General features: G+C 33.2%; 2 protein-coding genes across 3 annotated transcripts; both read right to left on the bottom strand.

Annotated features, from left to right (window-relative positions):
- Positions 1-1,000: 1,000 nt before the first annotated feature.
- On the bottom strand, positions 1,001-10,058 carry LOC135838846 (low-density lipoprotein receptor-related protein 1B-like). Of its 2 annotated transcripts, XM_065354639.1 has the most exons (11): positions 6,740-7,602; positions 6,490-6,636; positions 4,672-4,786; positions 4,301-4,450; positions 4,129-4,233; positions 3,882-4,013; positions 3,522-3,755; positions 3,226-3,385; positions 2,943-3,153; positions 2,618-2,830; positions 1,001-2,483 (listed from the first exon to the last, which is right to left on the bottom strand). In XM_065354639.1, exons 1-11 carry the CDS (start codon positions 6,782-6,784, stop codon positions 1,980-1,982), a joined length of 2,016 nt encoding a protein of 671 aa, XP_065210711.1. In that variant the 5' UTR covers positions 6,785-7,602; the 3' UTR covers positions 1,001-1,979. The 2 variants fall into 2 exon arrangements, 1 of the variants encoding a protein (XP_065210711.1); XR_010557486.1 differs by lacking the exons at positions 1,001-2,483; positions 2,618-2,830; positions 2,943-3,153; ... (4 more) ...; positions 4,301-4,450; positions 4,672-4,786 and adding an exon at positions 7,805-10,058 and having other exon boundaries at positions 6,498-6,636; positions 6,740-7,630.
- Positions 10,059-17,202: 7,144 nt separating this feature from the next.
- Positions 17,203-23,098, bottom strand: LOC135838842 (low-density lipoprotein receptor-related protein 2-like). Its single transcript, XM_065354633.1, has 11 exons — positions 22,814-23,098; positions 22,498-22,632; positions 22,078-22,375; positions 21,805-21,957; positions 21,592-21,663; positions 21,338-21,490; positions 18,834-19,058; positions 18,579-18,738; positions 18,246-18,462; positions 17,874-18,161; positions 17,203-17,724 (listed from the first exon to the last, which is right to left on the bottom strand). Exons 1-11 carry the CDS (start codon positions 22,871-22,873, stop codon positions 17,278-17,280), a joined length of 2,208 nt encoding a protein of 735 aa, XP_065210705.1. The 5' UTR covers positions 22,874-23,098; the 3' UTR covers positions 17,203-17,277.
- Between the last annotated feature and the right edge of the window lie 4,071 nt (positions 23,099-27,169).

Genomic DNA, 27,169 nt, shown 5'->3' with positions numbered 1-27,169 from the left:
CTGAGAGGAATTGCTTTATAGAGTTTACATTCGTGATACTGGGTACGCTCAAGGGAGAGCTTTGGAGATTGCATAGGTTCATGTGACAAGGGCTACTTTTGCAATGAGCTCCTCAAGTGATTCAAACATTTCCTTATTTTTGATGAATTTTTCAAAATTAGTAAATTTCTAGTTTTGAGAAGCACGGGGCTCCTTTAATTCACTAGATAGGCAACCAGTCCTAATAACGTTGTTTGTTCGTCTCCTCGAGCACTATCTACAGTTGAATTTTGGCAGACGATTCCTGGAACACCCCTAGAGTACCCGTAGATGTGTTTTAAAAGTTGCGTTGTAAGACTTGTTGCCTACGTAGTGTACTCGTAGGGGTGATTTAATTAACATACTTAGTATTCGGTTTGCCTGAAACGTAGGTACATTATTGTTTTGGAAATTGAAGGAACCGGTACCTTGATGTGCAACGAGCGAAAAAGTTCTCTTTAAAAATAGTCTATCTCTCTATAAAATTTAAAAAGTTGAAAAAATTGAATTAGATTTTGAAAAAAAAAAAAAAAAATTCTCTGGAAGTTTTTGACAGTTTAAATCTATTGAATTTGAAGGAGAAATCAGTTTACGAAATTGACTATCTTTGAAACTGAAGGAGATCAGAAGAGGCATCATAATAAATTATTGAAATTTTGAGGTGTCATGAAAAATTCATTTGCTTAAAGTGCCTTTCTTTAATTTTAGAGAGATAGACCATTTCATAAAAGGACCTCTTTAGTTCACTTTAAAAACTTAAACTAGAAACCATGCTCAAAAATTTTGTTTTTGAAAATTTATTAACTCTTGTCAACTCGTTGCCAACTTGCCCTATATCAATGTCCAAAGGTTTTCAGATTACCCCTTCGAGCGCACTGCTTAGGCAAAGTATCGTTCAGATCAGCGGACGACGCGACACTTATAAACCTTCCCTTCCATTCTATTATGAATTAAAAATTTCAACCATTCAATTTCAATTGACTCAGGGTAAGCATATAGTTTATGTTTTCATCTTGAAACAGAGTTGGGAAAAATGGCGAAAAATGTGATCATGCACTGCTCAAAAAAGTAATTTAGCTTAAATGCGAATTACGAATCATCGATTCTGAAAAAATATTTGAATCGCGCAATGTTTGAATATACTTATTGAAAAATAAAGTTTGGAAAATTTAAAAGATGTGGAAAAAACGAATAGAAATAAAATTACGAGTATTGAAAATTATTACTAGGAAGTGTTACTTTAGTAAAATTGAAGAAAACTTGGGTAAGCAGATCCTTACAACGTTTAAATGTATTAAAATGACATAAAAATGACTAGGTATAAATAAAGTTTTAAAAAACAACAACAATAGGTAATTATAAACTACAAGAAATTGATAGAACATTTCGGAATTTCAACAAAAAAATTGATCATTGATCGAATATCATCAATAAAGTGAAATGAAATGTAGCAAAAATCACATGAAGTAGGTAGGCACTTACCAGAAAGATCTTACCTTAATATTATTACAAGATAAGCACCTTTGAATAGCCAAAAATTGATGGAATTTTAATGAAATTGAGGCAATAAATTTTGCAACAATTGCTTAAAACATCCTTTAAAGCTTATGAAATATCTAGAATGATTTTTCATCACTTCATTTTCTGCTTAGGTGTACCTATACTGCTAGAATATTATACTTTTTTATTTTTTTAAATTTCGTTACCTACATATTTAGAAAAAAAAACAAAACTGAAATTCTGCTGGTTGGTAGACACTTATTTTTTTTTTTGCAAGACTATCGCAGGACGTTTCGTATTTTTATGACACCAAAAATTCAAACGAGGAACTTTTCATAGCCTGAAATCCTCCCCAGATTGAATAAAAATAAATAATTCTCGAATTAAAAATAAATTTTCACTGCAATCCCACTCGACATAGCTACCTACCAAAATATAACATTTAATTTTCAACAACATCTTTAAAGTTCCATTTGCTCGCAAATATTTACTTCCCGGTCACGTTTACTCCTATAAGTATTTCGTCGAATAATTAAATAAACAGCAAGAATACTGAAAGCAAAAGCCAAACAAGACATAATACTAAAAACACTCATCGAGGTATAATGTTCACTAAAAGAAGGCTCGACTGTTGGTGAACGAAATGCAGAAATGGTAGAAGCCTCTGATAAAGTGAAGGTGTCTTTTACTGATTGTGAGGTAGAAGAAATTGAAGATGAACTGGTCGACGACGACTCAATTTGTGAAGATGAACTGGTCGACGACTCAATTTGGGCTGAAGTTGTCGTAATTAGCTTAGATTCCGGGACCGATCCAGTGGGTTGATGATTACACCAACGGTTACCAGTAGTCGTGGGGATTGAATTTTCACACATGCAAGTGTAGTTCAATCCATCTTTTGTAGAAGGTGTTGAACGAAGTAGGCATAAACCTTTGCAGGAGTCGTACGTGCAGAGATCTGGTCTCTAAACATGAAAAAATCGGATTCAGTTCAGAGAAATACGTTGTTTTTTAGGTAAGCAAAATCTTGTTGAATACTCGAGTAGGTAATTTACTCGACAGAAATGTAAAAATTTGAATTAGAAGATATGATACGTACTCTGTGATTATAATGCATGACGTCATTATAAGCATACAAATATTTCAAGTTATTCGCATCTCCATCGGTGTAAAAATGAGTGAAATTAATAAAGCTCGAGTTTTCTGAGCTGAATATCTCGTTGCTGTGATTCCTAACGAAGAACGATTGACGTTCCAGAATTGAAAAATGAGGTGAAAAATTCCATTCTGATAGTATGTATCGATTCCATTTCTAAAACAAAATTTATAATGGTCATAAAAATTTGTAATTGCGTTGAAAATTTACATCTACGAATAGGCGAGCTTTTAAAATCACGAAATATGGCGTGATATTTTAGGCTTACTTGTTTATTATTCCCATCAAATCCGACTGAATGTAGCAATTGTGTTTGTATTTCGAACCAATACACCCTTTCAGCCCATTCATCAGCAGTCAAAGTGATTGGATAATGGAAACTCATATCGAGCAGAATACTTTCATTTGATCCATCCATATTCGACTTCATAATCAATTGTTCATTATCTCCGATTTCATTATGAGTGTAAAACATCCACCTAATGAAGTATTTCTTAGTAGGTAATCCATAAATCAAAACATTCTCAAAATAAATATTTTATTTTACTAACCCAAATTTTGGAGCTACAGCAACATAATCAACCGTGCAGCATTTCAATTGAGCATAAATTCGACGACGCCGCTTTTTTGAGCAAACAAATAAAGATTTATTACTGGTGAAGTACAAATTATCTGTTATCCAATCAGCAGCGAGAGATGTAATGGGAGAATCTGTACAAGTGAATTTTGATATTATACTTATTACATACATAGATAACAGTACTTTCAAATTTTTTTTTTTATTCTCTCAAAATTCAAATTATGTACCCCATTTTTAAAAATCAGATATAGGTGGGTAGGTACCTACCTAATTGAATAACATCGTAGGTAAGTCTACTGTGCATTGAAGTCTCCATTATGTTTCCTTTATTATCATGATACGTTGCATAATATAAAGTATCTTTTGCAGCAGTCAAAGTTGTAAAACTGGTTTCATTTTGAACAATTTCATAAGAGTGTACGGTTGGAGCTTTATAGCCATTGATAACCAATTTTTTTATTTTGCTTGTCGTCGAATAAAGTAACACAATATTTAACCATACTGCAAACACAAACACAAACGATTATTAAAAAAAAAAAAAAAAAAAAAAAGATTGCAATGAAACGCGATTCTTTTCTTATCAGAGTCATTATGATAATGCAATTAAAAATAATCAAATATACAAACCATCGCTTCGACATTTAACCCCATCGATGTCTTGTACTTCGTGATAATTTTCGAAACATGAACATAACGTCGAGTTCTTATAACGACTGCACTGTTGGCTACAGGATGAGCTGCCGGTACAATTTTCGATTTCTAGATTCGAAACATTTTACAAAAAAAAACAATTTTTTTGGCATCAAGTAAATAAAATTATAGTTTTGATTTGATTTATGAATACCTAGTCAGAAGCCAAAAATGACCAACTCACCTCTACATAATTTACTCATCTCATATTCTTTAGAATCACATACACATTGAGGACCATTTGGTGTAGGTAAACAAAAATGACGACATTTGCGACACGTTTGACTATCTAGATTAGAAAATATTGATCAAAAATTCATTTCAACAACAACAATGGAACCAAATTATCTACTCACCGAATTTTGAGCAATGATCAGATTCATCCGAGCAATCCAAACAGTTACATACTTCGTCACATGTGTAATTCAAATCGAGGCATTTTAATTTGTCTCGGCAAAGGAACTTTCCATTGTGCAAAGTACAATTGTCAATTTGTGTTTCATCTCCTGCTCATGACAAACATTACTAAGTATCAAGTATACCTAAAGTTTGATTTGCATCGTATTTTTAGGATTGGTAGGTACTTATTCTTTGCAGCCTACACCATAGTTACTTTCAAAATTACTTAGGTAAAAAAAAAACAACAAAAAAAACAACAATAGGTACCTATTGATAAAATTATTCAAGATGATAAAACTAGGTAGGTAAGTACATTGAACATTTTTACCACAATTCACTTCATCAGAACCGTCTGGGCAGTCTGTAATTGTATTACAACGACCAGTTATGTCTATACATGGACCACTGGAGAAACATTTGAATTTTGCGCTACCACAGTATTCCTAAACAATAATAGAATTTAATTGGACTAGGTAATTGTTCAGAATTTTTTTTTTAATAGAAAAGTTGAATGGGAAAGCACAATAATTACCTACATCTAGAACCCAGAACGATTTAACACTCAAAATTTCACCCCCCCCCCCCTAATAAGTTGTATTAAGGAACGGGATAGGACCTCAACTGTCTGAAAAAATTTTAAACTGGACAAAGCTGAGTGGAAAGACTGTGAAAAAATATCTAATCAAAATTTCAGACACTCGAGTGCATTTTTAAATTCTTGGTGAATTTTTGAGAGTTGAATTTGTGTTAAAAAAGGAAAAAAAATCAAAATTTCAAAGCTGGAATTTGATATGTATCCTTTTGATTTTGAAATGTTGGCCTCGAAACAAAAACTTATCACATTACTTGGAGTTTTGTGCTCGAAATTCCGTTTTTGTGAAACTAAATTTAGATTTTGGGGTCTAATGAATCAGTGCCCTCGAAAACCTATTTTCATTTCGATATATTTTCACATAGGCTGAATTCAGTAATAAAAGCTAGGAACCTTTAGAGATATTTCTGAGGTACATAGATTTATCAAATCGAAGTATAAGAATTGCTTCAAAATGATTTTTCGTGGGACAAATATGTAGGTATCTACCTTGTACTCATTTATTAAGACCATGCCAAAAGTAAAAACTGCTCTACAGAATGCTTACCTATAGGCTACGTTGAAAAGTCTAACGAGGGAGGTTTCCCAATTTCCAACTAAACCCCACGAAGCCAAATAAAAAGAGCGTGCAAAAATATATCATCAGCTCAAAGAGTGAATTTTTTAATATTTAGGAAATTATTAAAAACCAAACTTGGCCCAAAAATTGCGAAAAAATTCAACCGAAATTTGGTACCTACATATTATAACTCGCCGAATGGATTGAAAGTCGTGCGAACCATATTTTAGCAATTTTTTAAAGTGTGGAAACTTCACTCAATAAGTTTGGAAAACTAAAATTTACTTTGTACCCTGCTTTCAACGTTCTGAGTCAGCGACGAGTCGATTGAAAGTGATTTCAAGCCATTCTAGTACCTCCAACCATAGTTATCAAAATCCAGCTAATAAAAGTAAGGAAATCCTATATTTTAAAATGACCTTTCCCTCACCCCCACTTCCACCCCGCTCTTTGAATATTGACGGAATTTTGATAAATAATTTCAAATACAAATTTGTACCCAATTTTATTAAGAATCACTTAGGTACCTAATTTAAAATTGTTGAATAAAAAATTGGTTGATAAATTTTTTTATCATGCATGTGATGTATGTAATTCTTAAAAAATGTTTACTCTTATACAGTTAATTTTATTTAATGAAACCAGAGGGCCATACTTTTTTAAATCCTGGACGAGCTTTAAAGTCCTACCTACTTTCCGAATTAATCAAAATTTGATCAACTTATAGGCTATTAGAGTTCAATACCTATCCTAATAAATTTAATTATATTTTTAAACCCCATGTTTTTCAGTTGCAAATAGAAGAGCCTATAAGGAGAAATTTGAAAAAAAATGCCCAACTTTTCAATACATCTTATCCTGGAATATTTAGCCTTTGAATGCAACCGAATACCACTTTTAAAAACTTTAGATGAATATGTTGCCTAGATTGCGAATTCAAGGAGCAAATATCATTACTTTATGGTACCGATGTACCCATTTGGGTACTTGCTTACCTTGTTGCATCCAAAACCTTCATCACTCAAATCGCCACAATCTTTCATGTCGTCATCGCAGAACCATCTATTGTCAATATATTTGCCATTATTGCATCGAAAATTTCTAGGGAACACTTGCAGCTGTTGCTCATCACCACAAACAACCTACATTGACATTTTATACAACACATCTCAGGATTCATAGCATACCTTGGCTAGTATTTTGTAAAACTATTCGAGACATTAGAATATACATACGATCACTTACCTCAATAACCATCCAAGTAAGAAATAGGCTCACTACCTTATTCATTTTGTGATTGTGTCTGATTAACAAGTTTTTGTTAAAAACTAATTTCAAGTTTAAAAAAAAACTAAAACATTTGAATAAGGGGTCAGGTTTCTGTAAAATTACAAAACCAGTTCAAAATTATGATTTTAATTTTAAAATAGATAAATATTCACTTATTGTACTCGTAAGTATGTAAATCCTACACAATATATGGTACTCGTCTATCAAACTGCGTTAATGTTAATTGTTTCAAACAAAAAATATGCACAATCCGAGCCAAGATAGGTACTTTTTTTACTCTCTAGATAACGTACTATCGGATCGGAACCATTTGGCAGTTCATTATCCTATTCATTGATAGTGTATAAGTCTGTAGTCATGATAGAAACATGCATTTCCTCCTTATTAATTACATTGCGACAATAATTTGATTTTTCGTTTATTAGGGAGAGAATATCTGCTACATTATCTCTGGCTCACTCATCCCTCAGTGGACAAACTAGCGATTCTTTTCCTTAATAACGAAAAATACATAATCTAAGCTTAACTAGTGAGATATAAATGATTTTCAACGATTTTAAGTAACTTCCTTCACGTAAAAATTCGTTCAAAATCACATTAGATAAGTATACCTTTGTTACCTAGTTGAATACCTACCTAATCAATTAAATTGCCCTGTTTTCGTTATCATTTATTATTATAAAAAAAAGTGTATCATGTAATTTGAAAAATTATTCTAGAAATAAAAAAATACTACGAGACAAAAACTGTTTAAATCAGTCGTCATCATGTGCATCCAATGATGAATTCCCTCTTCCATGTTGCCATTTCAGGGTTATTCAAACTTGGCTTCAACTTCAATACACCCTATAAGAAAAAAACAATATATGTACTTAGGTACCTTTATAGTATTATGGGTAGGGTACCTGCCTACATATAAAATACACAAAAACCACTACACAAAACACTCACCTTACTCATTCATGCAAAACTTGTAAACTACATAATATTTTAATTTGTTAAAAAAAGCATCGAGCTTACCATCAATCTTTCCCAGAATGGCGATGTATTTACAGCGATATGGTAATTCAGTTTTACACTTGTTCTTTTCAAGTTGCCCGAATGTAGTATTGAGAGACTGGCCACTGCCTTCGTGTTGCAGTTTGAAGATCGCTTGCTGATTCTTATAATCGTGGGCAAAAATATCCGCGCACCCAGTCATCTCGTGAGCTTCACCGCTTATGGGGAAAAGAGGTTTTTCGACTGTGATGTATCTTTGTTTGTATTTAATGTACAGAGCTGCGGCACGAAGAACGATGGCAAAATACGCTTCCGATGCGTTGTAATTTATTGCAGCAATATCTGTTTTCTTCCGGTTAGGCACTTGGGGGACAATTTTGTATTTATGGAGAACATAAAAATTCGAAAATGCTTTCTCTAATTTTTCTGAGCGTAATTCTTCGTTGAATAAAAATTCGTCAAATGCGATCGCCAAGTCATTATACGAATGCCCAAAATGATCGTTGTAATGCCTGTATAATAATTCCGAAAAGTAATCAGAAATCTCTTGATTTGGGAATCGGAAATAATTCTGTGATTTTTCGGATTCGTACCGACTCAAGTAACCGGTTGATATAAATAACGAGAGGATTTCATTGGCTAAAGATGAATAAACATTCATTGAAGTATCATTAGATAACGTTATTATTTCTAAACGTTGTAATTCTTGCAGGGAAAAGACTAACTTGTAATTTGGTATTTCGACATATTTCACCGATTCGGAAATCAGTAGCGACTGCAGTTTGTTAAAAATTGAAGGTACTGCAATAAATCGCTTGAGCGTTTCTATCATCATTTCAGTCCCGGTCCAATACGCTACTGGAGACAAATCCTCCTTCAAATGGTTCAAGTGGTTGATAATACTAAACGTGTTATAAAAATGGTGAAATCCATTCTTAGATTTAGATGCTGGGACTGAATATCCATCGTAATATTTTTCTATGACATGTCTTTTGTCTTCAGTCAGATTGTACAAGTCGAAAAGCAAACTAGCCTCTGCTCTTGAAATTCCATAATACGCGGTTATTCGGGGTGAAAACATGTCGTAGTATGTAAGAAAATTGAGAGTACTTCCTACAGCAAGATTTATCCTCAAGATTCCAGTGAGAATAGCCATATGATAGTTATTTATATTGCCAGTTATTGATTTACTATAGAAGCTCAGACAGAAATATTCTATTTTGTCTTTCAAATCTTTTGAAAAATCTCTCCCATAAAGATATAACTGTGTGAAAATCGAGTCATACTCGTCGATTAATATGACCACTTTGGTGGAAAACTTTTTCACTAAAATTTCGGATAACATTCTTATCGATTGTTTCAATCCATCAGAACGGAATTTGTTTGCCAGCATATTCTCAAAAAATTCACGCCGAAAAGTAACCTCCTCGCAATCATTACGTTCATGGCATGTTTGTTGTCTCTCAAGTAAATATACCAGCAAATACTCGTGATCACGGAATACACCATGGATACACGTATAAAAGCTCGTCAGAAACTCTTCGAATGTTTGGCTCGAGTGAACCTGTATTCCTTTAAAACTCACGTAAATAACAGGATACTGGGCTGCATGATGCTGGACGATTTCGTTACGATTAGAAATAAATGGAGGCGGTTTAAATTCAACCTTATCATCATCGCACGTCAAATCGCCTGCACTAAAAAACTGATAGCTATCAGTTAAATTTCGAGGAACGATTGTATTATTAGGATACAACTGTACCTGTAGGAAAAATCGAATCATTTGCAGATTGTGGGATTTGCCGAATCTTCTAGCGTGGGTGATTACATATACGTCGCGCCTCACTATAGTGTCGTGAATGAACTTTAATAGAAATTCCGTCTTATCCACGTATAATTTAGTGCCGCACAAAAAATCTTTAAAGGATGTAAAATTTGCGGTAGGTATATCGGGCTTGGTTGGATTTCTAACACATATTCGAGCGTCTTCCGCATCAACGATCACATTTAAGAAAAATAACATCAGGAATAATACACATTGAAATGAAATAAAACGGATGAAACAGTTTAAACGCGCCATCTTTACACTTCGGTTCACGAACTTGATACGGTGTAGCTCACGAATAAGTAAGTAGGTACCTACTCGTACCTATAGTTGAAGATTGACATGTAATGCGAAGACAAATCAATTCTCGAATGATCGGTAAATTTTTAAATTCACGGGTAATTCTAATAAAACTTTACAAAAATCATGTACTGGATAGTTTATTAGATTTCAATTGATTATAATGATTACAAAAAGTTCAATTAAATGATAGATGAAACAGATTATGGATTGAAAAATTCATCCAATTTGTATCGATAGTTTCGTATAATCACTATCACTATTCACTTATTTAATAGATTGAAAAAAAAAAATCAGTAGATGAATATACTTATATGCACCAATTTATCAATTTTGTAGGTACCTAATTTAAAATCTATCCAGCAAATTTGAAGAGTTTTCATACTAATCCGACGTACGGAGAATTATCATTTGATTAAAGAATTTTTTGATTAAAATTCGACGGATCTATGGTCATTGCGCAGTATTTAGGTATTTCTAAATATTAAAAATATATTTAAAATGAACGTTGTTTTCTTCTGTGATTTCCAATAAGGTAAATTTTTGGAAAGAGGTTACAAAACATTCCTAAGACTATACCTACCCAGAAAATCTGAAAATATTTCAACAAACATCGCACTCAACTTTTGTGAAATGATGATTATTTTCATAATTTACAACAACTTAGGTACCTTAGGTATATACATAAAAGTAAAAATGTCAGATAATTTCCACTTCTGAAAAATTTATATTGAACACGTTGAGTACCTATAACCTAGAACTGTCGAGTCTTTCAATCCAGAAAAAAAAACTGCTTAATATTAAGATTCAGCTTTCAAACCTACCTTTACTGTTTTCAAATAATGTATTTTATGAATTCACATATATACCTACTTGTAGAAGAAGAAATTGTCGAATGAGAAATCTGAACCCAGGTTCGCTTTCAGAATGTCGATTTACCTCATATACTTATACTTAATACACACACTTTACGCAATCATTCTGCATAAAATTAAAAAAATTAATTAAGTATTTGCCTGTATTTTTGCAGTAGATTATATACCTGATATAGGTACCATATCTATTACTTACCTATTGTTTTTGGCAACTTAATTTTACTCAGGGTCGTTGTGATCCGGATCACATTTGAGTGCCCTGTATCCGTGATCCGGATCATTTTCTGCAGTAAGGAATTGTGATCCATGATCCGGATCATTATACCACAACGATTCGTGATCATTTTCTCACTGATCATATTTTTTCACCAGAATGCTGCATTGCTGCATGTTTTTGCTTTGAAAATTTGATTTTATTAAAAATTAATGGAGTTGAACTCAATTTGTTGGATATCCACCTAATGATAACGAATAATTGGTTTTTCGCTAGGATGCTTAGTTTTTGATTTTTTGACAAAAAACTACAACTTTTTGAAAAATTTGCAAACTGAGTTTCATAAAAATCAATCTGGAGGCGAAAAGAAGCTTCCTACGAAAAAATTACACACGACCAAAATGGTAGAGAACTGAATTTCCAATCGACCTAATGTCATTAGTTTTTTTCTAGGATGCTTAGTTTTTGATTTATTGACAAAAAACTAAAACTTTTTGAAGTGTGAAAATTTCATTTTTCAATTTCTGCAAATTTGCAAGCTGAGGCTGACTTTTTCCCACCCCTCTATAATGTGTTATTGCAATTTTTTGGAAATAAAATGGAGACTACTTTGTTTTTCAAGTTTTTGTTCAATCTTTGATTTGAAAAAAAAAAACAATTTAGTACCTTATAATACAATTTTCTTGAAATGATCCGAAAAATGATCCGTGAAACTTGACCCGGATCATTTTTTTCTGGAGTGATTCGTGATTCGGATCACAAATTTTTCAATGATTCGTGATCCGTGATTCGGATCAAATTTCCGTGATCCGCAACAACCCTGATTTTACTTATTATTCCAAATTGTTTTTAAAAAGGAGGAACTTATCGATAAGGCCCCTTTTTTGGCACCAAACAGTTATCGACTGAATCACTCTTAAAATGTTGTAATAAATGCTTCAAATACGAATCCGTGGTTAGTTAACCCAAAATGATCATTTTTTTGGCCTCCAGGGGTCCTCAAAGTTGCGAATAAAAAAATAATTTTCGGAACCACTGAGTATCATTTTCAAAAACTTTTTAAGCGTAAAATATCAGTTTGAACCAGTTACACATTATACAAGGCAATTTTTCCATTTTCGACCCGGGGGGGCAATTGGGAGGGAGGGGTAATTTTTGGAAAATTTTGGAACCACCATTTTGAACCTACCCCTTTGAACCCAGCTAAAAAGCTTTTTACAGTTGATTAAGATCTGTAAGACCTCCATCCCACCAAATTTTGAGCTCAATAAAATGCTGCGCTGGTACTCAAAAATCCAATTTTCCGATTTTTCGTAATTTGGATATTTTAGGAATCCCTGTAAAACTAGCATCACAAGCCAGTGTTTCATTAGTTTTAAGATTTTTTTTGTTCCTCAAGTTATCAGTCATTTACGATTTCGTTTTTCATTTTGGTTATAAACAGCAAAAAATAAATAAACAAGAAACTGAATCTATAATAAGTATGTTTTATTTTTGTATTTCAATCCAAAAATTTTACAGAAATATAGCAATTTTAGGGTAATTCTCAAAAAAAGGTCAATTTTGATGTGCATAATTTTGAAAAACAAAAATAATTTTTTTGGATAATTTCAAGTGGGAATCATTTGTATGTATATGTGTCCCAGATCCCTTTTGTAGTGTTGGCCTCAATTCAATCCCCCCCACTGTGGAACTGGACTCCGACCCCCCTAAAACGGCGATAATTAGGATTCGACCCTCATCGATGTGTAATATGTCGATTGATATGTTTTCGAGGTCGTAGAATTCGAATCTGGAGTTATTTTTTATGTAGAGGTGAAGGGTGAGGCGCGAAGAGGGGGAAAATGTCAAATTTTGCTTATATTATCGTGTAATATGTCGATACCTATATGTTTTTCAGACTGCAGAGTTCGAATCTGGACTTATTTTTTTGGTAGGGGTAGAGGTGAGGCGTGGGGAGGGAGAAAATGTCAAATTTTGCTTGTATTATTGTGTAATGTGTCGACTAGCGGGATAAAAGTAAAGCTGTCTGAAATTTGGCCAAGTCGAAGGACAAATGGGCGCTGGACAAGCCGAAGGACAATCTCAACGTTTTTTCGTTTCTAGCCTTACCTATTGGACATTATTCGATTTTTAACATGTAATAAATGTGTACTTATCATGTAGAATAACTTCCCTTTCTCAATTATTGTTTTTGGCGGGTTCATCAGGGTAAATAAAAAGGCAAGCCGAAGGACACAGATTTTGCGAAATATCAAAACATCACAGATAAGTACGATTAGAACGAGCTGTAATGCAGTTTTTTAAAAAAACGGTGCGGGGTAACATTTCTATGAGAACAGTGAACCAGTGCGCCAAGTCGAAGGACATTTGGGGTATAAAATCGAATGTACACCAATGAAAGGAGGGGCTAAAAATCTCAATACCACATGTGAAATGTGTGAGGGGTGATCATTGAATGGACCAAAAAAACAAAAACAAAATTCATGCTAAAACCTTTGAGAAATTTGCCATGTACACGATTTTTACATTTTTTTGAGAATTACCCGAATACCTACTTGATCTATTAATCTTTGTCTTTGTCCTCTTTTTGTTATCAAATGCTTTATTAGAACCAATTATCAATCGTAATTTGTATATTAAATAGAATTAAGCCTATAGATCTAAGTTTTTAAAAAATCAAAGAACTTGTAAATAACCTTTTTAGGTTAGGAATAAAAATAAACGGTAGAAAAAAAATTTATTATTATAAAAAGAAGTGTATCATGCAATTTGACAAATTATTCTAGAACTAAAAAATACTACGAAACAAAAACTATTTAAATCAGTCTTGTTTCGAGTGCGGTGATTTTTGGCGAGTAAACTGATGACGTCATCATGTGTAAATCCATTGATGAATTCCCTGTTCCATGTTGCCATTTCAGGGTTCAAACTTGGCTTCAACTTCAATAGATAAGTATAAAGGTACACTAGGAATAGTTAAAACACTTGATTGTTTTTAATAGTTTCTGGTTTTGTTTCAGGGTTGAATTAGGCCATACGTGAGAAAGCAGTATTGAGGGGGGGGGGACTAAGTACCTACTTTCACTTTAGGTTTAACAGTACTTGTTTGTTGTCTTTAGTTTGTTGAGTGTCCGATCGGAAACACGTAAATTATCCAAAGATCATTTGAGTCAGGAGGCGGATATTTGTACGGCACCAGCACCCAACCTTTGTAATCCTGTATTCCTTGGTTTTCCTTCGGTTTAATATCGTTGCCTCTTCGTCCTGAGAGTCAACCGCTATTCGGAACGATTCTTTTTTCAGATATGTACTTGGCAAATTTTTTGAGGACGTCAAGGTCACCTTCTTGAGTGCAATTGATTTTGATAATGTAGTTGGGACTGAAACCAGTGCATTTTTATCGTATATTTACAATTGATATGATTTGTTCGGAAATAGAAGATGAGAAGATGCGTTAAGGAAGTCTCTCTAAGCACACAATCCATCGTTCTTATTGATAAAAAACTATCGTTGATTAGATCACCCGTCGATGATTTGGTGTATATTCATCATTTTATCGGAAAATGTGAGGTGTAACTGTACCTTAAGTCTTCAAATACCGAATATGTTTGCTTCTGCCTTTAGGTCGATTTGCAATTTTGCCCCGAATTGTAGGTACTTATCCCTTACCATATTTCATTATTAGGGAAACACACCACAAGCTCGTCCGTCCTTTTATCGTTGCTATCAATAATGGTTAAAATTAGTTAAATAACTGTAGGTGAACATCTCTATACGGGCAATGGTATTGTTTCCTTTAAAACTTATTATTCATTAAGTATCTATAGTTGATTTTGTGATTCGCGAAAATACTTCGTATCGGACACATCCTAATTGAATTTTATAACAACTAAGTAGGTATGTAGTACATCTTATACGAGATTTAAAAAATTTAGTCGTACAATTGGTCAACGTTGAACTCTCTTAACGAAAATCTGCCACGAATAATCTATAGTACTCGTATACAGCATTGAAAAGGGCATTCTTATCGCGAAGATGTAGGAGCGAAATCAGTATCACATAATCATATCGTCGCAAGATCTCGCTAATTAGATCGGAACTATCCGATTAGGTAACCTTAATTAATGCTCGGATGAATTACTTTTTGGTTGATTAATAACAACGATGATATAGGAATGTAATCTGCAGCGTCTACTATGTATACAGATTCGGCGATTCGAAATCGTGAAAAACGCTCAAAAAAGACTGTTGGCGATTTGAGATTTTTTGGTGATATTTGATCAAATCACTATACAGATCCAAACTCCACAAAATAATGAGGAAAAAATACAAGTTTTTCAATTTCTTGCTTCTAAAACTGGAAACCTGATAAATACGTTTCAGACTCCAGAACGGTCTGAATAAACCCATTTATACCTACATCACTACTTCTTTGATATTTCTTTGTTCAGTTCACAAATTTTTTGATTAAATTGGAATAGGCTACCTACTTCGGTAGGTACCTATTTGAAATACAATTGTAATTCATGAATAATCCTGTCATTAAATAAATATTTGAAAATATCTCGATATGTACTTAGTTACCTACGAGTATATCCTACATAAATATAATCAAAACATTTTTTGCAAAAAATTTCATTTTTTAAAATCAAATTTTTGAAAAACCAAAATACTTAAGTTATGAAAGAAAAATCACTTTTACAAGAAAACACTATATTTATTATTAGAAAAAATGCGACGGCCGTTTCAGTACAATAACGTACCATCTTCAAGGCAAGAGAACGAGTGATAAAGTTAACATAATATTCGTCGAGAGCTTAAAAATTACGTGGAGTGCTTAGGATTTAGGGAGGGGGTAGGTACATTAGTTTGTGTAGGTGGGAGGCTGCATAGTAGGTTACATTGGACACTGGTTGGAGCTTTTACGACGTCATTGAGGACATTGTAATTGCTTTCAATGTGTCTGAATATTTCGAAATCTTCGAGCGCATCTAGGCGTTTTCCTTTATTTTCCACATGGAGGATTTTGAAGTCAAAGTTGGAAGAGTGGTTTCTGGAGAGTAGGTGGTCGGCGAATGTAGAAGTTCCTGGCTTTTTATTTTTCTAAGCAGCGAGATGTTCGTTGATGCGGACTTTGAAATCTCGACCAGTCTGCCCAATGTAGATAGCTTTACATGTGCTACACTCTAGCTTATAGACTCCATTTTTTCAATCCCTAGGTATTCTATCTTTATTATTACAGAGAAAATTAGCGATAGTGTTTTTAGATTTAAAGGCAAACTTTACAGGTTTTTCGAGATTTAAGTATTTAAGCTTATTATTTAAGGAGTTCGTAAGTTTACAGGTAATAGGGCCATTATAGGTAAATTTTTTCCAGATTATACGCGTATTAGTACAGTGGAACCTCAATAACTCGAAACTCTTTAACTCAAAAACCTCTATTAGCCGAACTAACCTCCATTCCCCTTGAAATCTCCATAACACTCAATGTTAACTTGACTCGGATAAGTCGAAATTTACTACACAAACCAGTCATAACTCGAAGCTAAAATTTTACCAAAAATAGCAAGAAAGCCTCTAAGTATAAGTCGTACGTTGTCGAGAGTTTACCTCTATAACTCGAATATTTTTCAATTCACACTTCCATCTTTTGTTCACTTACATATCTAAGTTGTAACTCCAAGCTAAATTTTTGCCAAAAATAGTGAACACTTACAGATTTCTCAATTCATTAATTTCGTAAGACCTCTATAACTCGAACGCTTTCAAAATCTAACCTGCATAACTCGAAACTGATTATCTCGAAAACCTCTATAAGCCGAATGAATGACCATTCCCCTTGAATTTCAAGTTATCGAGGTTCCACCGTATTACCATCATCGCGGAAAGTCGTCACCTTCGCCTTAAATAGCGCATTTTTCCTCCTATACAGAAGTTTTTGGACCATTTTTGGGGGGTAGCCATTATTTTTAGCGATTTCGCGAATGGTACGAAGTTCTTTTTGGAAATTAGGCTTAGACAGGGGTATACTGAGAAGGCGATCTACAAGATAGCGTAGTCCAGCCTGCTTGTGGTTAGGATGGTGCACAGAATCGCAGTTGATTAGAATATCTGAGTAGGTAGGTTTTCGAAATATGTCTAAGCTGAGTTTACCATAGTCAATTGATATAGTGATGTCTAGAAAGTTGATACTAGTACCGCCTACCTCTAACGTGAACTTTATTGGATCAAATATCGAGTTTATATACTTATACGTTACTTAAGTTAATTTAGATATTTACATGTGTGTAACTGGGAAATTGTCATAGTCATGCGAATTCACTCGTTCAGTGAAATGATATCGGCGCTGAGCGAGCTCGAGACTACTCGGCTTCCTTTTTTTGCATAAAAGGTATCCACTCAGCACAAGTGCCCCCAAAATGATCGCACAAAATACCAATAAGCCTGGATGAATAACATTCCAATGTTCTGGTTCGGTGGCATTGATCTGGTCCAAAGATTGATCAGAAGAGGAGGTTAGAAAGCCAGAATTTATTAAAGATGAAGCAGTAGATCCTTCTGATGATGTTTCCGGAATGCTAGAAGTAGACCTGTAGCACGAATACGGATTCGTCGTCGAATTAGAAGATCTGCATAGACAGCTATAACCCAAACCAGTTGTCGAGTTCATTGATCGCAGCAAACATAGTCCAGTGCATGGGGTTTCAAGCTCTAAACAGGGGTTCTTAAATCACAAAACGCACACAATTAAAAAAATTTGAATGCATTAATTCTTTTACATGCTCCTACCTAACTCATTAATTCTCAACAGAATTCAATTTTACTTAATAGGTACATAGATACGAGTAACGAGTAATACATATCTTTACCTACCTTATGATTACCCTGTTGGATAGGATTATATGCGTGCAATTGTTGTACACTGAACGTGAGATTTCCTTCGAACAGACGTTCCCCAGAATTGGAACTAGGGCTGCGTAATCCAGAAGAATCGAAATTCGAATGATATCTTGTAATTTTGGAATTTTCATCGACAGATTTGGTGAAGTTTTCCTTGTTTTCTAAAATATAGATTTGATTATCGCGAGCCTTCGTGAAAAATATTCTGCTATCGAGGGCTGCAATGGATACTACAATTCCAAGGTATTCTGATGTTCTAATCTGCAAGATAGGTAACTTACGTATTATTTATATTTCTATGAGTAAGTGTATAGTATATTTTTTTATTCGTCTGGCGTCTCTTACTTCATTATCGCCTCCATAGAAAGACGCAGAGAGTAATTTTCTATTGTCAGTTTCCGAGTCCAACCAATACACCCTTCTTATTGACTCGTCAATCGCCAAGACAGTAGGAAAACGGAAGCTTCCATCAATCAGTGCATCTTCATCTGATCCATCCATATTGGATCTCATGACCAACCATTCACCTTGCCGAGAACTTTCTTTTGTGTAGAACATCCACCTACATATTATACAATGAGTTCATTAAGTAGGGATTTGAATACCGATTCAATGTACTTACTCGTATTTAGGTATCCTAATGGAATAAGGCATCTACCCAGTTCATGAAAAACTTACCCATAACTTGGAGCCAAAGCAACATAATTCACATTACAGCATTTCATTTGCATACAAATTCGATTTCTAATATCATTCGAGCAAACAAACAGGCTGGTATTTGTAGTGAAATAGAAATTATCTGTGATGTAATCAATAGCAATCGAATTGATGGGAGAATCTACCATAAACAATTGTAATTTTAAGTGCTGTGTACCTATTATTTTTCAGATGCCTCCACTTTCATCATAAAAATACTTAGCTATAGGTACTTACCTAATAAAATGTTCAGTTTTATTTCGGTAGTCTTTTTCGTAGAGGACGAATGCTTGAAGATACTTGTGTTGCTATTCGAATATGTCGTGTAGTAAATATAATCATGAGCAGCCGTCAAAGTAGCACATTCCGTTGATTTTTGCATGATTGTGTCCTTTCCAGTAGTCAAATTTAATAATTTTATCTGCGTCGTCGTCGAATAAACCAATAAATTTTGCGATGATACTGCATAAAAAATGCATGAAAAATTATATTCCATTTTCAATAAAAACTAGACAGCTAAGCTTTGCTTAGCTGCAAAGTGTGCTTAGCTGCAAAGTGTGCGTAGCTAGCTGCCTTTTCTACAGCTATAACCGTTACATCTAGGTAGTGCATAGTGAATCAACCATGTCACAGTAATGAGAATTTTTGAAACTCTCACTACTTCAAAATAATAATTGTTTTTCAGTGTTTTCATATTTTCCAAATTACAATAGGTATTTCAGAATAATTTATAAGCTTCTATTGCTTCTAAATTAAGAAATTTCCAGTTGTTTTTCATAGTTTGCATTGTTTTAAAATTTACAAAATTTCAAATCAATTTCCCGAATTCCACATCGCTACCATTTCATAAAGTTTTCAATAAATTTTCAGAATTTTGCATTGCTGCTGAGTTAGGAAATTTGCAATCAATTTTTAGAATTCACATTGCCTCTAAATAATAGTCAAATTTTGAATAATTTTTCAGAATTCTTATTGTCTTTAAATTAAAAAATTTCAAATTCAATTTTCAAGTTCATATTGTCCACAAATTGTAAAACGTTTACTCAATTTTTGGAATTCACATTGCCTCCAATTTTTCAGAATTCTCATCTTCTTCATAAATATTACAATACTTATTTCATATAATTTTCAAGTTCACATTATCTGCAACTTACAGAACTTTTAATCAATTTTTGGAATTCTCAGCGTCTCTAAATACAAATTTTCATATTATTTTTTTTTAGAATTTCCATTGTCTTCAAATTTATAAATTTTCAAACCAATTTTCAGAACTTGCTTTTTATTCTAAATTAAGAATTAAATCTTATAAAATATGTTAAGAATTTGAATTGCCTCTAAATTACACGAAAAAAAATATGGGTAATTTTTACAAAAAAATTCAACTAAATACTGGTATTTAGCACAATTAAATTAAGTACCAGATCCCATTCAATAATTTTTACTGTAATCGTATAGTAAAAATTATCATTTTAATAAATTTTGCTATAGGTACCAATAGTAAAAATTATTTTGTTTTAATAATTTTTACTAAATCATGATAATAAAAATTATGTGTTTCAATTGTACAAAAATTAGTTTAATTACTCATTTTGAAGTAATTTTTAAATTATAAGTAAAAAGTTGAAAATTATTCATGTCAAGGTAATTCTTACTATACTTATGGCTATAGGTAGACAAAAAATTAATGAAATGAAGTTTTAGTTAGAAAATGATATCATAATTCATAACTCAATTTCAGCATTATTTTTGCCCCATTATCATGTACTACATAGGTAACTCCAAAGCATTTACCTATCCAATTTTCCTACGAAAAATCTGTCACCTACCTACTTACCTCACGGGGATTCCAACCTGGGTCTCTAAATTTCCTATTCCTACCTACATGCCCTAACCACTCAGCCACGAATTCACTACGAGGGTTAGGGCATTAAAATAATATATTTGTTTGGTAAACGCCACACCAAACCACTCCCACTTGGAATTTACAGCTAACAGACCGGGGTGTAACAGGGTACAATGAAACACAGCTGGTGATGGAACAGACTGGGGGTATAGCAGGGTACAATGAGCGGCAGGTGTTCTACAAGTCCCCTTTTCCCTTTTTTAGGATTTAATGCATTAAAATAATGAACTAAAATTGCAATTACTCAGCAATTACCCATCCGAATTGAATGAAAATAAATCTATACCCTCCGCCTTAATGATTCTCAAATGGTGTCCAATAGGTACGAAAAACGGTTGGATAGCTTAAGAGAACATTCATTGTAATTGAAATTTCAATTTTTCAAAGCGAAACCAATAGTGTGCTACGCACACTAAAAAAAATAGGTATAACATGCGCTATTGTGCCCTTCTCCCCAGCTAAAGTGGTCATATATGTACTTTGGTATTTAACTGGAAAAATTAAGATTAGGAGGCATGTAGGAATTTTGGTAAGTTTTATAAAGGGAATTGTTTTGATGGCCAAGTTGAGCATTTATTCTACTTTATTCAAAAGTGTCAACATATCTGTCTGGAACCATATTGTTGTAAAGGAAGGTATCCCAAACAACAGATGAAAGAGATTTTGAACTGGACAAAGCTAAACCCAAAGAGCATACAAAAATATACGAGTATCACCCCTCACCAGCTTGACATTCAAAAACCAAAGCGCACTTGTGATTTTTGATAAATTTTAAAAAATCAAATCTGGACCGAATTTTTTTTAAAAATTGCTTTAAACGAGTATTCACAAATCTTACCATTACTTCGACACCTGAAACCATTTCCACCAGTAGGAATCTTAATGTAGCCATCAAAACACGAACATATCGCTCTATTTTTATACTGAGTGCACTTCTGATCACAAATATGTTCGTTGGTACAGTTCTCTAGATAACTGAATTGTATGAATCCTAAAAAAATAACCAGTTAGAAATGAAGGTAAGTATTACCTATTTAACTTATATCTACATTATGTTATGTATACTATCAAGACGTATAAGCGTTTGCATACTTGGTCCTAGACAACGAGCGCCACGTGCAGTTGGAAAATAAAAATGAGGACAATCGAAGATCTTCTGGTGGTCTACAAAATAATTGAAATTGAAATTAATAATAAAAAATAATATGTACTTAATACGAGTAACAATGAGAAAAAATTGACTGATGAATTATTTTCGTAATTTAAGTACCGTAACAATAATCTTTTAGAATCTTGAATACTTGCCTACTTTGGAACAGTTTCCATACTCATCAGAGCAATCGAAGCAGTTACAATAGCCATCGCACACGTACTCCAAATTCAAGCATCTTTTGTTATCATCGCATCTAAAATTATCTTCATATTCACAATTTGTTGATTCAACAGGAGCATTTACATCTAAATACGGAAAATAAATCAGATTTCTTTTGAAAACTATTTACCTACTTAACAAACCGTTAACATTTTCAAAACCTATCCTACTGAATGAGAATATAGGTACTTATTCCATCTGCTTACTCTCAGCAAGTTCGATATTAACTTCATCGTCAGAACAATCAGCGCATTGACAATATTCCTCGCATAGGAAATGTATACTTAAGCATTTTTGAACGCTACAGATGAATTTTCCTTCTGACCGCGTTGAATTTCTGGTAAAAATATCTTCTAAAGTTGACATGAAACCAACAAGTGGATCGTTTGTCTCGTTATTTCCCTCAGGAGGGCAGTATTTTGCCATAAACACGTCAGAGGTAATATCTGCATCTATACAAGAATTACTGGTAGGACAAAGGTGCTTTCCAGTACCGCAAACTCTCTAGACAATAATTCATAAATGATTAATTAATTTACGATTTTTACTTAGGTACTTACATGATGCGTGAACAAACTGTAAAGAATTCACGTATATGTATTTATGATTATTGTTAATGAGCTTACTCTTGTTGAGTTGCAAGTGCTTGGTTCATCACTCCCATCAGGGCATTGTGGATAGCCATCGCAGTATTGATCACTTTCAATATATTCACCACTATCGCAGCAAAAAGTTTTACTAGGAAGTTGAGTATAACTGAGCTGAAATTTTAAAGCATGATTATTGGACAATTAGCGTAGGTATTTCTTTTTTTAAACATTTTCAGTAGGTACCTACTTCAAATTGAATACCTATACGAGTATCTGTCGATCTGTTTTTGTATCAATAACCTATGTAGTTTAATAACATGGCAAAATTTATTTAAATAGGAACGAAACTTACCTGAATACTGATGTACAAAATCGTTAAACTATTTCTGAAGTTTAACCCAACCATTTTCATCAACAGCGGGGCCAATTATGCATTCGACAATAATTTAAAAAAATCACTATCTATCAAAAATTAAACCTATTTTTGTTTCTAACCAATCGACTTTCGACTATAATCAACTCTCATACTACTCCAACGAGCAATATTTAACCGAAATATTAGGTACATAAATTTCATACATAACTTCAGTAAAACAATCTCGCAGTACCCATACTGAATTCATAATGATCTTGAATAAATTTTGTATTCGTAGGAAAGAACGATGTAGATATGCTTGCGATAAAGTAGTGATGTTCCTGTTATGACGTCTATGCAACACACGCATTTATACATACATGTATATTTTCACTATGAAAGTGGTCAAAACAACATTTATTATGCAAAATTTTCTCACACATTTGATGGTGTAATTTCCAGATATTATACCTATGTTGTAAGGATGCTGTGTAGCGTAGCCGAGGGCGGGGCTGGATGGCATGGCCTTCTTGAAAAAAAAGAAATACCCGACTATCTTTTTGAACCATATTAGACCATAGATATAGGTATTTTATTTTTATCTGAAAAATAGAAGGTACCTATGTGTAGGGTTGAGGAAGTGGTTGGAAGGTCTAAACACCCAAAAAGCACATCTAGGGCACTTTCTAATTCAGTAAAAATAATAGAAATCAGTGTTTAAACTACGATAATATCAACTTCCCGAAATGAATTTCACCATTACTGACCATTCTGGATCTGGTGGAGCTCTTCTCTAGAATTCTAAAATGTCTCCAAATGGTAATGGAAATTAATTTGGGCAGCTGAGATCAAGTTGTGGCTAAAATTCTCGATCTGTTCAACGAATTTTGAAAAATTCAAAGGATCCAAAAGGATAGAGGGGAGGGAGGGTCATAATTTTCAGAAAAATGAACAAAAACTAGACAGCTGCGCTCAGCTGTAACAGTGTGCGGTGTGCGTAGCCTATTTAATATTTTGTTAAGAAAGTACAACCCAATTTAAAAAAAAAAACAACACAATTTTGGGGTTTGAAAGCAGAACGCGATTTTGATTTTGAAAGTACAACGTGGTTTGGAAAAAGCACAACGCTATTTTGAAAAAAATGCAATTTGGATTTCAAAAGCATAACCCAAAGCACAACGCGATTTTGAAAAAAAAGCACAATGTGATTTTGAAAAAAAAGCACAACAAGATTTTGAAAAAAAACAACACAACCTTGAAAAAAAGCAAAACGCGATTTTGAAAAAAAAGCACAATGCAAATTTGAAAAAAGGCACTGCAAGATTTTAAAAAAAGCACACTGCAATTTTTTAAAAAAAGCACAACACAATTTTGAACAAAAAGTACAACACAGTTTTTAAAACAAAGCACAACACAATTTTTTTTAAAAAAAAAACATACAAAACTCAATTTTAAAAAAGCACAACACAATTTCAAAAATAAAAACGTGATTTTGATTAAAAAAAAAGCACAATGCGATTTCAAAAAAAGCACAACACGATTTTGAAAAAAAAAAAACACAAGGTGATTCTGAATACACTATATGCTATTTTGAAAGCTCCAGAGCACAACGACTCCATAAGCACTTCAGTACTGAGAGAACCTCTTGGGAGCACAGCAAAATCACAAATGACTGGTAAGATTTGATTTAGAAAGGGTAACCACCTGCCAGGGCTGCATACCAATAAACATAAACGGTATTGGTTCCAGGTATTGGTATTTAGCATACAGTTCCCAAAATGGTATTGGTATTTCGGTATTCTCCAATACAGAGATCGAATTTTGGTATTCTGGTATTGGTATTTTATTATGTTGTGGAGTTTTTTTGGGTATCTGGTATTGGTATTGGTATTGTAAGTACCAATATAATACCAAATAAAAACTGTGTTTATAGGCCAGAATTAACAAAGTTTTTACAATTTTTTTAGAAATTACACTTTTTTTCTATTTAAACATCTCAATTTGCGGGTTCAAGGTTCATCATTATCACTTAAGAGCTTTTCAATATGAGTAATTTATTAGTTATTTTATTTATAATTTTGTAATCAATCAAAAAATTCAAAATACCACAAAATACCAATACCAAACCAAAATATACCATTGAAAATTATTTTGGTATTGGTATTTTGGTTTTAATACCCTTTCAAAAACTTTATCGGTATTTTGTAAATTGGTACTTCATCTGTCTGCTAATTGGTATTGGTAAAATGGTATTTGTAAATTTTTTCAAAATTTGCCAGTAGGTATTGCCGGTATTGGTATTTTGGTACTTATATCGGTATGCAGCCCTGCCACCTGCTATCGTTGTCTAGGTACCTACTGAACTTGTGTAAATGAAACACCTGCAGGTGTTCTAAACACATTTCTCAAAATTGAACAATGGAAAAAATTTTATAACCCCTGTGGTGTAACATTTAGGTATAGTGAGACAGAAAAGTGAATACAATGGATCATTGAATATCAATAGGTGGCAAATCACTTTGATTTATAACTTTTAGAATATAACCAAATTTGAAATTTTTGAAATTGAACAATGGGAGCGATAACAACACTGTAGATAAGAAATTTCTAAATTTATGTAACACCACAGGGGTTGTAACTTGTAAAATCTTTTCCATTGTTCAATTTTGAAAAATGAATTTGAAAATTGAACAATAAGCTACAAAAGATTTTACAACCCCTGTGGTGTTACATAAATTTTGAAATTTAACTGACATCGGCTTTGCTTTTGTCGGCTTCAGTTTTGATATGGCCCTTTTTCCTTTTTACCGACTTTTCCCACGAAAAGTGAAGGTATTGTATTTGTCATGAAGGTTCGGGATTTGGGTGGGGGTGGGTTTTCTTGACGTTTTGGAGTGTGCTGATCACGATAAGATGTATGGCACCAAACGAGATAAGTTTATATACATATGTATATATAGCCGCATACAGGTAAACTCATAACGTTTTGTATAAACAGCAATCTCAAGACCCCTCTGTAACTTCGTTGCTGTGCATACGCTCGACGCGTCACCCCATAGGCCTGATAGTACTCGATGTTAGGCCGCGTTATATTCGTTAACTTGATTTTTAGGTCACCTGTGGAAAGGTATTTCATTGCCAAAACATCAATTTTTCAGAAAAGCTTTTTTTTTAAAGTCTCATAAAGCATCCTACAGAAAAATAACCAGCTCTGAGCAGAAAGGAAATTTAATTCTCTACAATTTCCTTCATTGCATTTTTTTCCTAGGATGCATACTTTTCCCATAAAATCAATGTTTAGATTGAAAAACACGAAAATTTGGACCTGTATAATCAACTTAAAATTAAAATTCAGCAGTCAAAAATTTATTTTAGACGATTTTTGACCACGCCATGTGAAAGAGGACATCTTCAACCACCAAAATCACCAAAAAGAACGTAAAAAACGTAAAAAATGATTCTTGGCAATAAAAACCTTTTCCTCATATCCTCATACCTGTTAATTAGGCTATGTACTCATTTGAAAATTGAGTCAAAAGTGAAATTGTATAAACAGCAATCTCACGTCCCTGCTCAAACTTTGCCAGTAGACTCCCCACACCTTGTAGATTCATATGGCACCTCATCGAAAAGTCACGTCCTAAAAAGGTTACGAGTTTGTCAAAACGTTATGAGTTTGCTGGTTAATCTATAAAAAAGTTACGAGTTTACCCCCTAGAATATTTATGTATGTATTTATTTATATATCAATTTATGTACAAATTTGTGTCACGCTGAACTCAAAAGCTCCGAACTTCAAGTCGAAACTGATGATGGCAAAATATTGCTGTGATACTGAACTAGAGAAATTTTTAATTTGGTCGAAATCGATTCAGCCGTTTACGAGATATGAACGTTTAAGTGTGTTTCAACGTTATGGATAAGCTGAAATATTTGTAAACCCTTATATCTCGAAAATAGCTCCTTCCCAACGAACTGATGGGGTGGTTAGGGTGTGTAGATTGAAGATTTGTGCGCCGGAGGTCGGGAGATCGAATCCCGCGTGAGTCAAGAGATGAAAATTTTTTGTCGATTTTTTTACTGATTTTTTTTTTAAATTTCATCCTTTTAATTTTTTTAATATTACCTTAATAATTTTTTGCAATCAAAAATCAAAATTTTTCAAAATTTCTAGTATTGGAATCGCGAATTGCAAATCAATAGTTATTTTTGGCGAATAACTGGTTGTAATACTCGTTTAAAAAAAACGTAAAGTTTTTGGTGAATAGCTAGTAACTTTTCATAATTTTTTTTTGGTATATTAAGTACCTAAATAATTTTTTTGCAATCAAAAATCAAAATTTTTCAAAATTT

This window comes from Planococcus citri, chromosome 3 (genome assembly GCF_950023065.1).
Source record: "Planococcus citri chromosome 3, ihPlaCitr1.1, whole genome shotgun sequence".
Classification (NCBI taxonomy): domain Eukaryota; kingdom Metazoa; phylum Arthropoda; class Insecta; order Hemiptera; family Pseudococcidae; genus Planococcus; species Planococcus citri.
The sequence above is the reverse complement of the archived record's forward strand: the minus strand, read 5'-3'. Positions and strand labels throughout refer to the sequence as shown.

Coding starts and splice junctions, on each gene's coding strand:
- LOC135838846 (XM_065354639.1), bottom strand. CDS start 6,784: ATGAATAAGGTAGTGAGCCTATTTCTTACTTGGATGGTTATTGAG. Junction 3,386..3,521: donor CTACGATGTTATTCAATTAG/GTAGGTACCTAC, acceptor TCACTTGTACAG/ATTCTCCCATTACATCTCTC. Junction 2,831..2,942: donor TTGATGGGAATAATAAACAA/GTAAGCCTAAAA, acceptor ATTTTGTTTTAG/AAATGGAATCGATACATACT.
- LOC135838842 (XM_065354633.1), bottom strand. CDS start 22,873: ATGAAAATGGTTGGGTTAAACTTCAGAAATAGTTTAACGATTTTGTAC. Junction 22,376..22,497: donor GCACTTGCAACTCAACAAGA/GTAAGCTCATTA, acceptor ATTATTGTCTAG/AGAGTTTGCGGTACTGGAAA. Junction 21,491..21,591: donor CGCTCGTTGTCTAGGACCAA/GTATGCAAACGC, acceptor TTATTTTTTTAG/GATTCATACAATTCAGTTAT.